Genomic DNA, 15350 nt, shown 5'->3' on the forward strand with positions numbered 1-15350 from the left:
TTCACCAATACAGGACAGGTTAGAGAAGTTACAGGAAATCCACGTGATGGAATACCTTGCAGCCCAGAGAGGGGTGAGGCCGATCTCTGACCCAAAGCAGGCCTGCCCTACATCGGGCTCCCTGGTTAACGTCACTCAGAGCGTCTGCACGTTTCACGAACTGGTCATATCCCAGCCAGTGCTGTGCCTTTAAGTGTGTTACTGACCACTAGATGTCTATTTCAGGGAGACTTCCAAGCAAGGTAGGCACCGTGAACTTGGCTCATGAACTCAAATGAGCAGCCGACCCGTTTCCTGTGTATTTGTTCAGCTCCGTCTCCCCTAGACCGTAAGCTCCAGGTGCCTCGTCAGCGTGGGGTCACACTATAATCCCCGGCACGAGCACAGCGCCTTCCTGCTCACGGTGGGCAGTGAATGAACTCGTGCAAACTGACACGGAAAGCTGGCCAAGACATCATTTAAGGGAAAAGAGCAAATTACACACACTGTAAACGGCATGACCTTCTTTTGAAACTACCACCCCACGTGTTGCATTTGCACATGTAGAATCTGGAACACCCTATCTCTGACTGCGAAGGGATGTTAGCGTGGGTGGGGAGTGGGTAGGGAGAAAAGAGGGACAGAATTGTCGGGAGCTTCCATTTTTGAAGTTACATTTCTATAATTTTTTTCAATGAAAATATATTACCATTGCCTTTGGGGGGAAAATAAGATTTGAAGGTATTAAAACATTAAAAAAAAAAAATCCAAAACCCCTGTTCAGCACCCGGAATTTATATGCCTGTCCACTCATGGCAAAGACCTGGGATAAGCTGGCCGAGCTACCCGCCACTGTGAATGAGATGGGAAATCTCAGCATGGGCAAGATGTGACAGCTTCCAGAAAGAGCAGAGAGTTTGGAGAAAAAGGTAGAAGCCAATAAAAATCTCTTTAAAAAAAAAAAAAATTTTTTTCATTGTAGAAAATCTGAAAAGCTACAGAAAATTTAAAAAGAAAAAAGTGGGGGGAAAACATGGGCTGAGTCCCCCACCCAGGCACAGCCAGGAAGAACTTGGTACCTATTCCCCTGGTGGCCTAGAACCTGTGTGTGCACACGTGCAAGCTCACTGTCTACACCGTCTACGGTGGATGCTGGGGTGTGTGTCCTGGATCCCCCTTCGGGATGAAGCCTCGTTCCCCCGTGGTGACAGTTACAGGAGCTCATATGTGTAAAGAACTCAGCACAGGGATGCGAAAAAAGGACCCTAAGTTAGCAACGGGGTCAGTGTCATAGGTAGGAACATGCGGTCCCTCCGGTAGTAATTACTCAGTCATTGTGCTGTAGGCCAGGGAGTCTCGCACGTGAACTTGCATCAGAATCCCCAGCAGACACAGATGACTGGGTCCCAGCCCTGGAATTTCTGATTCAGTGGGTCTGGGGGTGGAGCCTGAGAATCTGCATTTCAAACAAATTCCAAGGTGATGCTCCTGCGGGTTCAGGGACCCCACTTTGAGAACCAGAGGTTCAGATGGCGATCTCAGAAGAGGACCCAAGGTAATCAAAGGTTTAATTGCCATCAGCTGTATTTTCACATATTTGGAAGCTCAGAGAAGTAGCCAGGAACTTTAAACTCTTCTGATGTCTGCACTTCGCTTTGCTGGAAGGGGGCAGAGAGGCACACTCACTTCATTCTTGGGGCTGCACTGGACCGCCATCCACTTCTGCTCCGAACTGAATGGAATCTCTTTTTTTCGCATGTATGAATCCTTAATATCACTTAAGCCCATCTAGGAAAATAAAATGGGACGTTTTCAGTGAGTTATCCTACACCAATCTCTACGCAAAGCTCAGTCCATTTAAATTATTCATTATTCAAACCACCTCAGGCAGATGAGAAATCCAAGCGTTCAGCTCACAGAGAAAAGCCATTTGCTTTCAAATGTCCCACCCGAAAAGAAATCTCTCTTTTCTCTTGTCCCAGGGGCGGAGCCTGATGGCCTCTGCCACAGCTTCTAGCTGGAACCTGTGGGGTTTCTGCCGGGACGAATGTTTCAGACTTGAAGAGGCGGCAAAAGGAGCCCTGGGAAGTGGGGTGCCTGCGGTCACCACCTGGGGTCCCTGCCAGGCCTCACATTCACTCATTCTTTGATGGCTTTCAGGCCAGTTCCTTGACAGCTCTGAGCCTTGGTTTCCCCAGTTGTAAACCAATCCTAACCCGTGCAACCCATCGCCCCGCAAGGGGTGAAAATGGGTTCTTAGGGGGTGAAAAAAAATCTACTCCTTTTATGTATAAAGCACAGACACCCATACAGTACAGGAACAGATGCATACTATTGGGCTGACAAAAAAGTTCGTTTGGGTCTTTCCGTAATATCTGCGGTATTAAAATCTCATGGGGGGAGTGATTAGGGAAAAAAACATCTAAAAAGTCTCCTTAGGGGAGTGTCATCGGTTGCACTGTGTCCCTCAAAGACATATGGAAGGTGTAATTCCCCAGTGCCTGCGAACAGGATCTGATTTGGAAATAGGGTCTTTGGAGGTGTAACGAAGTTCAGATGAGGTGGTGAGGGGGAGCCCACGCCGGTATGACCGGTGTCCTTCTAGGAAGAGGACAAGGCCACGTGAGGACCTCCCTCACGCAGACAGGACCTCGAATTCTGCTGCCAGTGTAGCTCCGAGTGAAAGAATTCCCCACGCAGACATCACAGACCTACCTTCATGGCCAGGGCCATCAAGGCGCCCTCCGTGGGCTGCCCCATCACGGCGTTTTTTCTGATGATGGCGTTGTTGGCGACACAGCCTGCCTGGAAGGAGAGGTTTCAGAAGGTTGTTTGTTAGTATTTGGAGCTGCACCCGCCGGGGTCCCGGGCTTACTCAGGCACATGAAAAGGTGCAGCCCTGAACGCTGGACCCATTTTCTGAGCTGGGGCTGGCGTCAGGGCCAAGGACAAGTTTACTCTTCAAAATACATCAGTCCCCGATCTTCAAAATCCACACGATTAATATTTACTGATTCTGCTGAATGTTGGTTGTCACAAAGCTGTCATGAGGAACTACAGTGGGAAGGCAGGTAGACTGGGGGGGGGTCACGCCTGTGGGGTGATGGCCAGTGCCCCCTAGTGGGGATGCGGTTTCTGATTGGGGCGACGGAGCGTCCTGGAATTAGATAGCGGTGATGGCTGCACACCCTTGTGAGTATACTAAAACCCACTGAACTGTACACTTTAAAAGGGTGAATTCTGTGGTGTGCGAGCTACATCTCAATTTAAAATAATAACTGAAAAAAGAGAAGTAGAAACAAATGGACAAAAAGAGCACGGGGGTGAATCCCGGCTCCCTCCCACTCACTGGGGGACCTTGGGCACTCACGCTACCTCTCTGAGCCCCCGTTCCTTTTTTTTCTTTGGTCGGCGCTGTGCATGCGGCATGCTGTATCTTAGTTCTCCAACCAGGGACCGAACCTGTGCCCCCTGCATTGGGAGCGCGGCGTCTTAACCACTGGACTGCCAGGGAAGTCCCGAGCTCCCGTTTCTTAATCTGCACAACTGAGATAATGGGACGGCCCTCTGAGGGCTGTGTTAATTGTCACCGTGGAGGTGGGACCTGCGCGGAGGGGATGGTGGTCAAACTTCCCGTGGGGAGGGGACGTGAGCTCCTGCGAGGATGGGTATGGCTCACATTACAAGTACTGATGGTCACAACAGGCAGCGTTCATCCCGTGCTTGTTTCCCAACATTCACGGAGCCCCTTCCCTGTCCAGCAAGCAAGGGGGGAGGAAGGGGCTCCCAGCTCTTCCCTTACGTCCCATATTTCCATCTGTATCTGGGCCGCCGTGACAACCTGACCCCTGGGGCGTGGCCCGGTCATCACTGAGAACCAGCTGGTCCAACTGCTGTCTCTCTTTCCGGAGAGAGTCCCCATTAGCTCTGTTTTAAATGCATGTTTACTTCCACAGTGGTGCTTTTGACACTTACCTCCACTAATTTCCCCACTGAGACGTTGGAAAACTGCTTAATGACTTCCTTTGAGGGTAAAAGACAGACAGTCCCTTGGCCGTTGTAGCCAACTCCGCTGACCTACAGGGCAAAGGCAAAAAATGGGGTGTCACTAGGAGGCAAAAAGACGCTTCCCCGGTTGACCCATATCCCTTTCTGGGGATCCATCCCCAAGGTCACGGTCCCACCACGAACACGTCTTCAAGCATGAAATGCCCCCTGCAGGATTACGTATTAATCAGATACCTCACCAAGTGCCGTGCTTCAGTAAATTGCAACAGGGCATTCTTCAGCCAGTAAAAATTACGGTTATGAAAACCAAGTATTAGCATACAAGGGTGCTTATGTTCCAGAACCGGGGCGGGCAAGCTCTTTCTTGTAGAGCCGATGGCAAATAGCGTAGCCTTTGCAGTCATCTCTGCTGCGATTACTCTGTGGCTGTGACGTGACAGGAAACACGGACAACGTGAAAACACAAGGGTGTAGCATCGTGCCAACCCGAGGGTGGTGCCTTCCATCCGTCACGTTACTCGCTGCTATTTGGAGCAAGGAGACTGTCCAATAACCCATATTTGTTTCTTCCTTACTGCTCTCTGGAAGACTCCGTGTGCTTTCCCTGGGAAGGAAGGGGTCTGGCAGGGCACAACCTGGACCTGAACCTTATAAATTCACACGGGCTCACCTCAGCGTGGAGCCCGTCAGACGTCACAAGTTGGGTGACAGTCATTTCATTGGCAGTCAGAGTTCCCGTCTTATCGGAACAGATGACGTTGCAGCAACCTGGCACAAGAAGACACCAGAGTTTATAGGAACAAGAAGTCGTCACCACCAGCTCTCAGGCTTAGGAAACACCCAGGTTGAATTATCACGGCACTAAAATGCCCACGCCGTCCAATTTGTAAGAGTCCAACCAGCTGGATTCCCTCACCTAAAGTCTCCACGATCGGCAGCTTCTTCACAACGACCCGCTTCCTGGCCATCCGCAGCACTCCTAGGACCAGCGTAACTGTGACGACGATGGGCAGACCCTCGGGAATGGCGGCCACAGCCAGGCTGGATCGAAAAGGCCAGGCGGATCACCTCTAGCACGCACTTAACGATGACGTGAATCCCAGCTGGCGCTGGCAGCGTGTTTACCCGGTGAAGCTTGTCCGTGGTTTCCCCACCTTCTCTGTTCTATTCTGTGCTCCCAGTCCCATGACACACCTGCCTCCTTCTTCAGCATCCACTGCTCTGAGCTTTCCCCCTGCAAAACCCTGCTTTCCTACCAGACATCCACACTTTAGTGTGAATTAGTCTCTCCATTGTTTTGCCTATTTAAGTGCTTTTGCATTTAAATTGTTGTCAGCTATTAGAGACAAAAGTCTTGGGCCCTATGAAAGCAATTTCCGGGATCAGGCACTAAGTGGGAAGTGGAATTACTAGGTTCAGAGGGTCCTCCCTGGGTCCCCTGAATTTTCCTTTAAATTGGTCTAATGGTTTAGACACTTCCTGTGAGAAAACCAGACAAGGAAATGAAAGTTGGGGGAGGTGAAGTGGCATGGCGACGCGTTTGCCTAAACAGGTTGTTGTGCTGTCTGCTCATCTGCTTAGGACCCCCCCCCCCCCCGCCCCAACTCTTTCTGTACCACGTGGCCCCGCCCTCCCACAGCCAAGGTTGATTGGGTTAGAGGAGAACATGTGACTTGAGCTGAACCAATGAGCTTCTCCCTTGGGAATCTGCCTTGGGACTGAGCACAGGATCCCCTTCCTGTGGGCAGGGTCTGTGTCTTGCCAGTGACCTCAGGCCGCTGGGGGAGGCTGCAGAGTGGGGGGCAGACTGTGCAGAGCTGTGGGGTGAGCATTACCACGCCACGCCCCACCGTGGTTCACCCTTTGCACAGCACGGTCCCGCAGGTAGTCAGTAAATATTTGCTGAGTGAACACACAGCAATGAGTGAATACATGGCAAGTGCAAGAGCCCGGACCCACCCTGGCCTAGCACATAGTGAGCGCTCTACATAGGTTGGTAATAATCAGAAAGCCCCGCCACCGAGGATGACCATTCAACCGAAGCCACGCGCGGCTACCATATTTCATCAGATCTAAGGCGCTGCTGATTGGGAAGGGCACCATTATCCTGTGCACCTCTCAGAAAGGAAAAACATGCTGCCCATTAACGGTGCCGGGATGCTTTCTTATCACCTCACTTGTGAGAAGCAGTCTGACTTCAGAGAAGGTAGAAGGTGAAAAAGAATGTGTCTCAGAGTCAAAGAAATACGGTATATGAATGGCGGCCTTTCACCTGGAGACCATGGAGCATTCAGGGGTAAGTTATATAAACCAAGGTGACGGAATTTGGTCAAGGGACTGTGCCTGGTTTCTACGGTGACAGCAAGAAGGCTTCCTTGGTTTTATGGCACAGGCTGACAAGGCCAGCTAAGCAAACATTTGCAAAGGGTTCTCACGGGCACTTTCCTCCTACATGGCATGAGAAGGGCATTGTGTGTGCCTGGAGGTTTTCATAATAATAAAAAATTAATTGGCAAACTAATAAAGATTACAATAGACCAGGAAAAGCAAGTAGACCTTGGGTCAACTTGAATGTCGCTCAAGGCAGAGGGAAGTAGGATCAAGTTTTTAAAAGAATAATTCTCATGCTATTTATTTTGGAGAATCTCTTCCTCACCAGCTTTCCTGCCATTTCTACCTTATGACTGAGAGGTTTTGAGTGATTTTCTTCTGCTAAAAACTGAAGAACCCCATCCTTTCAAAGTCACAAGTGAAATGACCAGAGTCAGTTTTCTTTCCATTGCAAATTTCCCATGGACCGAGTGGGATGAGAGAGATGAAAGGGGCTGTTAGACAAGAAATCAGAAATGACCTTGGGGAAGTAGGGATGCGGTGGACACAGGAGCCTTTTCTCTTACTGACCTGGAAATATTTCACCGTCTTTTTGCCTCATGGAACTTCCTGTGGTTTACAAGATGGGATGGAACGCATCCTTGTTTGGGGGAGGTTCTCATGCATCACGGCCTCTGAGAGCTCTGCTTTTTCGGGGAGCGCCTCGTGGCTGAGGCTCCACCCTCAGCCACCACCCCTACCTCTGAAGACCTAGTCACCTGAGCCTTCTTTTCGGGGCTCCACCTTCTTCCCTAGCCCCGCCTCTTGCTGGAGCCCCGACCAGGGAAATTGTAGCCATGGCCTCACCGCTCAGAGTGATGCTTCCTGAAGCGGCATCAGCAGCGTCCCTGGGGAGCATGTTAGGAATGCAGAATCTCGGGCCCCCCCACCCCAGACCCACTGAGTCAGAGCCCCGGCAATCTGCGTGGGACAAGCTCTCCCAGGGACCCTTGTATGGTGAGGTTAGTTACAGTCAAGTCCAAGACCCCCTACTCTACGGCGTCCTCCTCTTGCAGGAGGCCCCGCCCTCACCTCAAACTCCACCGCCCACAGCGCAGCCAGCTGCCCACCCCCCTGCTCCCTCTTCCCACTCCTCAGAACAAGCCAGGGTTCACACCTCCCATCACCATCCCAAGAATGGCCAACACTTTTCATCTCTCTGCTCCAGAAGAATAGTAGGGATGGCCTGGAATGGCGTGTTGAGAAGGGTTCTGAGGATGTGATCAGAATTCAGAGAAAAAGGGGCCCGTGAGTTTCCGCGTGATCAGCCCCCTAATCTACCCCACCGTCTGGTCTTATCACCCAGCCCGACCACAGCCTCCCCCAGGCTTCCGCAGATGCGCTGGGCTCGCTCCGCCTCCACGCCTTTGCCCCCGCCACTCCCCTGCCTGAACGCCCTGCCCCCCCTTAGCAGCATCTCTCCAGCTTCAACTCCTCAGAGAAACCTTCCCCGGCCACCTTTTCCGGCCACATCCCTTCCCGCCTCCCTTTTAATCTGTCTCTCAACCATCGTTTCCTTTGTAGCATTGATCGTAAGTTGTGATTATTTTGCTAACATTCACTTAAATTGTTCACGTTTACTTTCCCCACCAGCCTGCAGACTCCGTGGTCCAGCTCCATCAGCACTGGACGATGCAAGTACATAGTAAACAGCTGCTCAAGAAACATGTGTGGGGCAAATAAGCAAACCAAGTGCCATGGCCGGGGAGGGGAGGGAAAGGGAGGAGAGTCCCTGCCCTGCCCGGGGGGTGGCCAGCGGCACTGAGCCGGACCCTGGCTTTGGATCAGAATGCATGGGGTTTGCAGTCTGTCTCCTCCACTCCCTGATCCTGTAACTACAGGCAAATGTGTCGGCCTAACCCTCAGCTTCTCCATCTGTGAAATGGAGACCGGCCTGCCTCACGGAGCTGTGCCTTGATGAATGAACGAGGTCACATGCTCCTCCCGAGCCCTTCCCCCTCCTCCACACGGCAGCAACAGACCCTGGCTACGCCCCCTTCCCTTTCTCGAAGATTCTAGAACCTCCTCACCTAGGTGGTCAACACTCTGACACTGACATGGAAGGATAAACGGCCATCGAAAGCTCCAGGTTCTATTTTCTTTTATGCCATTCACGGCACGTAGCTCAGGATATAAAGTCAGGAAACCCCACTCGACTTGAGATCATGACCTCGTCCACTCCAAAGAACACCTTGGGCTCTGCATCTAGAGCTCTGCAAGCCGTCTGCTATGGCCACCACCCAAATGTGACGATGATGATCCAGGTGTGTTTCAGGGAAAATGCCTGAAATCCAGCAGGAACATCTGTACAGCACAATGGCCTGATTTTCATGGTTCCAAAGAGTTCGGGGGGAAAACCCAAGCCCTGGTATCAATCCATTTATTTATAGCTTATTTAAGGTGAAAACCTAAAGACAATTGCTGTTAGGGTATCTTTTCTTTTTATACTCAGAATGAGTCTGAGATGGCGTTTTCCAAATGTTTGCCATTTGTATTTTGCTTTTATGGTTTTTGTCACGTAATATTCTAACTGCATAATATTCTTTAAACCAACTTTTCCTTTTTCTTTTTCATGTCCCCAGGATTTGGCATTAATGAGATTTTGTTTGTTAAGGAATGGCAAAGCTTCTAAAACCAGACACAGACTTTTCCAGCTGCCATTCATTCACAAAATAGTCACTGAATACTATTATAATAGGATACACACCTGCCCACAGGTGGATTTTGCTGGCCTGCCTCTCAATGCACACAGGGCAGTGTGATTAAAAAATGAGGCATTTGAAAGAATGTATATGTGTGTGTGTGTGTGTGTGTGTGTGTGTGTGTGTGTGTGTGTGTGTGTGTGTGTGTGTGTGTGTGTGTGTATATATATATATATGTATAACTGAATCACTTTGCTGTACAGCAGAAATAAACACAACATTGTAAATCAACTATACTTCAATTTAAAAAAGTGAGGCATTTGGAATTTTAAAAGACCTGCATTTGAATTTCTTCTATTGCTAATTGCCAGGTAATGGTGTCCACTCATTTTTACACAGACAGACTTGACTCTGTACCAGAGACGTGTACACTCAACCCCCTAAAGCAAGGTTCTCTTGCCCACACTGGCCGGCGCTGGGGGAAGCAGCACCCCACAGCCTCCGTCCCGCACTGGGATCCACTGTGAGGTGCGTCACTGTAATTTACTGTAATGACAGTTACAACGTGGCTGTTTGCAAACAGTTTACTTTTTATATATAAATTAGAAAGGTTCCAAGGATCCTTGTAATAACAGCTTTCCTAATTACCTGCTTTATGTTTTCTTTATTGAGATGTAATTCACGTACCATAAAATTCACCCTTTTAAAGTATATAATTCAGTGGTTTTACATTCAGAGTTGTATAACTATCACTACAATCACTTTTAGAGCCTTTTCATCACCCCCAGAAGAAACCCCATAGCTGTTGGGGTCCCTCCTTGTTCCCCGACCCCAGCGCCTGGCAGCCACTAATCTACGTTCTGTCTGTATGGATTTGCCTATTTGGGCCATTTCATAGAAACAAAGTCATATGGTATGCGGCCATTTGTGTCTGGTTTCCTTCTCTTAGCCTCATGTTTCTACGGCATCCACACTGTAGCATGGTCAGTGCTTCATTCTTTTTTTTTAGTATCTTTATTGGAGTATAATTTCTTTACAATGTTGTGTTAGTTTCTGCTGTACAACAAAGTGAGTCAGCTGTACATATACATACATCCCCATATCCCCTCCCTCTTGCGCCTCCCTCCCACCCTCCCTATCCCACCCCTCTAGGTGGTCACAAAGCACCGAGCTGATCTCCCTGTGCTATGCGGCTGCTTCCCACTAGCTATCCATTTTCCATTTGGTAGTGTATATATGTCCATGCCACTCTCTCCCTTTGTCACATCTTACCCTTCCCCCACTGGCTTCACTCCTTCTTGTGGCTGAATAATACTCCACTGTATGCTGTTTATCTGTCCACTACATTGACGGGCATCTAAGTTTGTTTACATTGTGGGTTTGATGTACTAAGTATATATTTTTGCTCACCGACATTACAGTAATCTTCCACGTAACACCTGAACCATCTTACAGACAACAACACAAGGGGGGGGGGGGTCACGCTGAGGAAACCGTGAGGGGCCTGACGTGGCTCCTCCACGTCCCCGATTACCAGCTGCCCTTCCGCTGGGACGTGCCCCATTAGGGACAATCCCCAGCACCCTGTGTCCCCGAGCAGCCGCGGAAAAGCTGTGGCAACTTCACGCCCCTGCACAGAGCCGGCCTTCTCCTGCCTGCCTCTGCTGCTCCCCTGGGACCCAGGGTGGGGCGGTCGCTTATGGGCATCACCAGGTGGGGGAAGGGCAGGTTCCCTGGGCTTAAAGTCAAGGCCCCGGTCCCCAGCCCTGCAGTCAGCCGTGTGGCCTCGGCTCCAAGTTCTCTGTCCTCTCCTGCAGCCGCCTCCGTAAATCAAGGGCCGCGTTCCCAATGTGTAACGAGAACACGCACCCACCGCGCGCTCCGCGTGGCTGCAGGCGCCTGCGTGGGGCACCCAGGGCATCCTCACCGCACCCCTCGGAGGGCTGACATCACACCCGTTTACAGAGGAGGAAAAGGAGGACCAGTACATGAAGACGCTGGGCCGGGGTCGCATGGCTGGCAAGTGGCAAAGGCAGAATCTAAACCCGGGTGGGCTGGCCCTGGAGTCCGCGCTCAGCCGGGAAGACCCAGACCCACGGGCCAGAGGGGCAGGGACTCCGAACCGTCAGCTTTCATCCCTTTTGCGGACATTCGCTGGGCACCCACCTGCCAGACAACGTGCTACGGGGAGACTGTGGCTTAGGGGCAAGGGCTGCATCTGCCCCACGCCACTCCTGCCCCCCAACCTCCCCACCTTCTCTTGTGCACAGACGAGGGGGGATGGCCCAGCGCCCTTACCTGACCCCGATGGTGAACATGCTGAGGAGGCGTTTCCCTTGCAGCCAGCCCGTGAACATGATCAGGCCTGGGAGGAGATAGAAACATACATGTATGTATGTATGTACACACACACACACACACGCGCGCACACACACACACGCACGAGTATGTCCTCCAAAGGACGCAGGCATTCCAACACACACACGCACACACACACGCACGAGTATGTCCTCCAAAGGACGAAGGCATTCCAACACACACACGCGCACACACACACGCACGAGTATGTCCTCCAAAGGACGAAGGCATTCCAACACACACACGCACACACACACGCACGAGTATGTCCTCCAAAGGACGAAGGCATTCCAACACACACACGCGCACACACACACGCACGAGTATGTCCTCCAAAGGACGAAGGCATTCCAACACACACACGCGCACGAGTATGTCCTCCAAAGGACGAAGGCATTCCAACACACACACGCGCACACACACACGCACGAGTATGTCCTCCAAAGGACGAAGGCATTCCAACACACACACGCGCACACACACACACGCACGAGTATGTCCTCCAAAGGACGAAGGCATTCCAAACTCATTTCCTTAAAGAGTTTCCAGGAATATAGACACAGGACGATTATGAATAACCTCAAACACGTGCCACCTCTCCCTCCCCTTTTTCTTTTTAAGAAAGAAACTCCCCTGCCTACGAGAAAGAGGATGGTTTTACTTTTTCAGGAGAGGATCAAGCCAGCTCAAGTAAAAGAAAGAAACAGCCAACCAGTTTACTTGGGGCCGTTGGCAACATTTCTGTATTATTCCACAAGTTCCCACGGGCTGCACGCCCCCAGGACTTGCCCCAAGGTGTCTGCAGTGCCCCCATGACGCACAGATGGGCCGCTGTCTCTCGACTGGCTTTATCCTGCGTGTTCAGGATTAAACACATCCCTTTTCCATTTTTCTCCTTCGTCATCGTTGACCCGACGTTTCCTAAACGCCGGGCACTGTGCTTATGCATGGGACACACAGTCAGTCAGAGATCGACCCTCCGGGCACAGGAGTGGCATGAGTCACGCTGGGACCCGTGAACGTGCTGAGATGTTCTGACAATGGGGAAAAGTTCAGGGGCCGCCAGGCGTGGCCTCAGTTTCCTCATCTGTAAAGTGGGGACAATGACCACGTCTTCCTCGAGGACTTGCTTCAGGACGTAAGATGTGACAATGCACTTGGAGTGCTTAGCACGGCTCCTGGCCCACAGTAACACCCAGTCGTGAACTGCTGGGGCCACGGTTACCGGACAGGTGAAGGGAAAAATGTGTGAGGTGAGAGGAGTCGCCTGTTGACACGTCCTGGGAGACTTGCTGAAAAGCATCAGCTTTGTTTTGCAGGGAAAGGGGAGCCGGGGCAAGTTTTCTGCTGGGTAGTAGCGGTGTGCATGTGTACGTGTGTGTTGGGAGTAGGGGGGTCAGAAGATGTGATTTATTAGGGGCTATTTTCATCCTATGTATCTTTCTAATTAATTAATTAATTAATTTAATTTTGGCTGCGTTGGGTCTTCATTGCAGTGCGGTGGCTTCTCATTGAGGTGGCTTCTCTTGTTGCGGAGCACAGGCTCTAGGTGCACGGGCTTCAGTAGCTGTGGCTCACGGGCTCTAGAGCGCAGGCTCAGTAGTTGTGGCGCACGGGCTTAGTTGCTCCGTGGCATGTGGGATCTTCCCGGACCAGGGCTTCAACCCGTGTCCCCTGCATTGGCAGGCAGATTCTTAACCGCTGCACCACCAGGGAAGTCCCTATTTTCATACTATGATTAGCAACAGGATTCAGTAGTCAAATAAAATCTTAGCTGCAATCCAAATGAACCCAGATGCAAAAGACTGGGGTGGGGAGGGAACTCTATTAAAAATAGGGGCAGGGCCGCACCCACCAGGACCCGCCCCTACCCTGGGGGCCTCCCTACAGTAGGAGGCTGAGCTTGTTCACCGGGGCTCACAAGAGCTGACCGTGCTCATTTCTTCCCAAATCCACGTTCAGTAGCTTTGCACTGGTAGCTTGAAATGGGCGGCTGTGAGTATTGACACCATGGAAAGTGGCAAACACCGCTTTCCGCTGGAGCCCGCTGTTCCCCTGAATCTCCTCCTTGAACCCTCTGAGGGTTCAAAATTCCCACTCTGCCAGAGCAATTCTTAAAATATTCATTAAAAAGAGAAAACGTCTGAATGGTGTCATGGGCCTGGCCATGGACATGCTAATTTACTTTCTAATTTAACTTGAGGAATAATGGCTTATACGAGGCAATGACCTTGCAGGACCTCTGACTTGGATTTTTTTTTTTTTTAAACAAATTTCATCTTGTGGAAAGGCCTGCTAAGAGCATCTATTTGACAATGTGCCTTGAAGCACATCTACTTGGTATTTGCTCTTGGGGCCATTATTACGGCCCAGTCTCCTTCTGGCAACCCCAATGTCTAGAGCAGGTGGTGGAAAGCTTTTCATATAACAGATCAGATAGTAAATCGCATCGGCTTTATGGGCCATATGGTCTGTTACAACTCAACTTGGCCGTTGCAGTGTGCAAGCAGCTATAGATAATACGTGAATGGGTGTGGCCGTGTGCCCATAAAACAGATTTGTGAACACTGAAATTTGAATTTCATATAACTTTAGTGTCATAACATATTCTTCTTCTTTCTATTTTTTTCAGTCATTTAAAAATGTAAAAAAAATTCTTGGCTTGTGAGCCACATAAAAACAGGTGGCAAACCCGATTTGGCCTGGGAGTCACAGTTTCCATCCCCTGCTCCAGAGTGTAAAAGGGTCCTCTGGCCAGCTGGGGCCGCGTGGGCATCCATTCTACCCCAGAAGCCTGATCAATGTAACCCCGAGGATGGCAGGTGAACGGTGACGCAGAGCCACTTTCCCCTCCTGCGTCCATGACAGACATCACTAATCCATCACAGTTCTCTGCCACCAAGCCTGAGCATGGCCTCCAAATCCTCTCACAAGCACAGAGCCCCCTTAGCTGTGATCAGACTTGGCAGGTTAAGATAAAACCCGTTTTCCGTAACTGCTCCAGGACAAAATAGGGTGGAGAGGAGGGAAGAGGATATAGAGCTACTTGAAAACAGTAAAACTACTGACTGAGCAAAGTCTGAGCACTAAATCCAAAGTTGACATTTGGACAGGAGACTGGATACTAGAAGGTTGGGATGGGGTGGCCAGGGAGGAAAGGGTGGGCAGGTCTGTCCCCAGCATGACAGAATTGAGAGCTTTGACTTCAGACCATATCCTCTTAACACTTTGCTAAATTTACCACCTCTTACAAGTTGTGAAGGAGTGGGAGATACCTTCCATGCCTTTGAATCTACCCTTTTCTCTGTCTGGAATTCCAATCTCTTTTTTTTCACTTGGCAAACTCCTACCCATCCTGCAAGACCCAACTTAATGTCACCTCCTCCTGGGAGCCTTCCCAACTCTCCCATGCAAAATTAACTGCTGTCTTCACATTTCGTATTTGTTCAGGTGTCTCTCTCCTATTCCCCGGGGTCCTTCAAAGGGCAGAAGCTGTGTTTGACTCATCTTGGTGGCCCCAGAACCTATCATAGGGTCTAGCATGTCATAAGATACTCACTAAATGAATGAATGCATCTAGATGCCCAGAAGCACAACAAAACTGCTGCTAGGAGGGACAGATGTTTCTCCCAAGAACTTTATCGGCTCTACAGTTTAGCCAGATTCTCTAGTACTTCCTCCCATCACTGCTCGTGCTATGAGCAGTAGTTGGTTGGTTTGTTCCTTTATTCACTCGTTCATTCAACCAACATTTATTGAGAATCTACAGTGGCCCAGGCACTGGTTGATCCTGAAAGCTGGGAACGAAGGACACAGACTCAAAACCAGAGCTGGAGACAGCAGGAAGGAGCAGGTGAAGGGACCAGGGCAGCCCCATGGGGATCTTCAGGAGTAAGACCTGAATTTAGCTCTGCAGCATCCTGTGGATGCTGTTTGATCTGTTGCCAAAGGCCAGGACGCACAAGCCCAGGCACAACCTGTTTAGTAGAATAG

General features: G+C 50.5%; 1 protein-coding gene across 7 annotated transcripts in view; it reads right to left on the minus strand.

Moving 5' to 3' along the window:
• The window catches only part of ATP2C2 (ATPase secretory pathway Ca2+ transporting 2), a gene marked incomplete at its 3' end in the record, with an annotated part of 89288 nt that overhangs the window by 19114 nt on the left and 54824 nt on the right, over nucleotides 1-15350 (minus strand). For all 7 annotated transcript variants that reach the window (XM_082366853.1, XM_082366857.1, XM_082366855.1 and 4 more), the window contains 6 exons: nucleotides 11298-11364; nucleotides 4904-5028; nucleotides 4658-4755; nucleotides 3955-4056; nucleotides 2695-2784; nucleotides 1666-1767 (listed from right to left, as the gene is read on the minus strand). In XM_082366853.1, coding sequence (XP_082222979.1) covers nucleotides 1666-1767; nucleotides 2695-2784; nucleotides 3955-4056; nucleotides 4658-4755; nucleotides 4904-5028; nucleotides 11298-11364 — 584 coding nt within the window. The remainder of the gene's footprint in view (nucleotides 1-1665; nucleotides 1768-2694; nucleotides 2785-3954; nucleotides 4057-4657; nucleotides 4756-4903; nucleotides 5029-11297; nucleotides 11365-15350) is intronic.

Source organism: Balaenoptera borealis (assembly GCF_965194805.1).
Source record: "Balaenoptera borealis genome assembly, chromosome: 19".
Classification (NCBI taxonomy): Eukaryota; Metazoa; Chordata; class Mammalia; order Artiodactyla; family Balaenopteridae; genus Balaenoptera; species Balaenoptera borealis.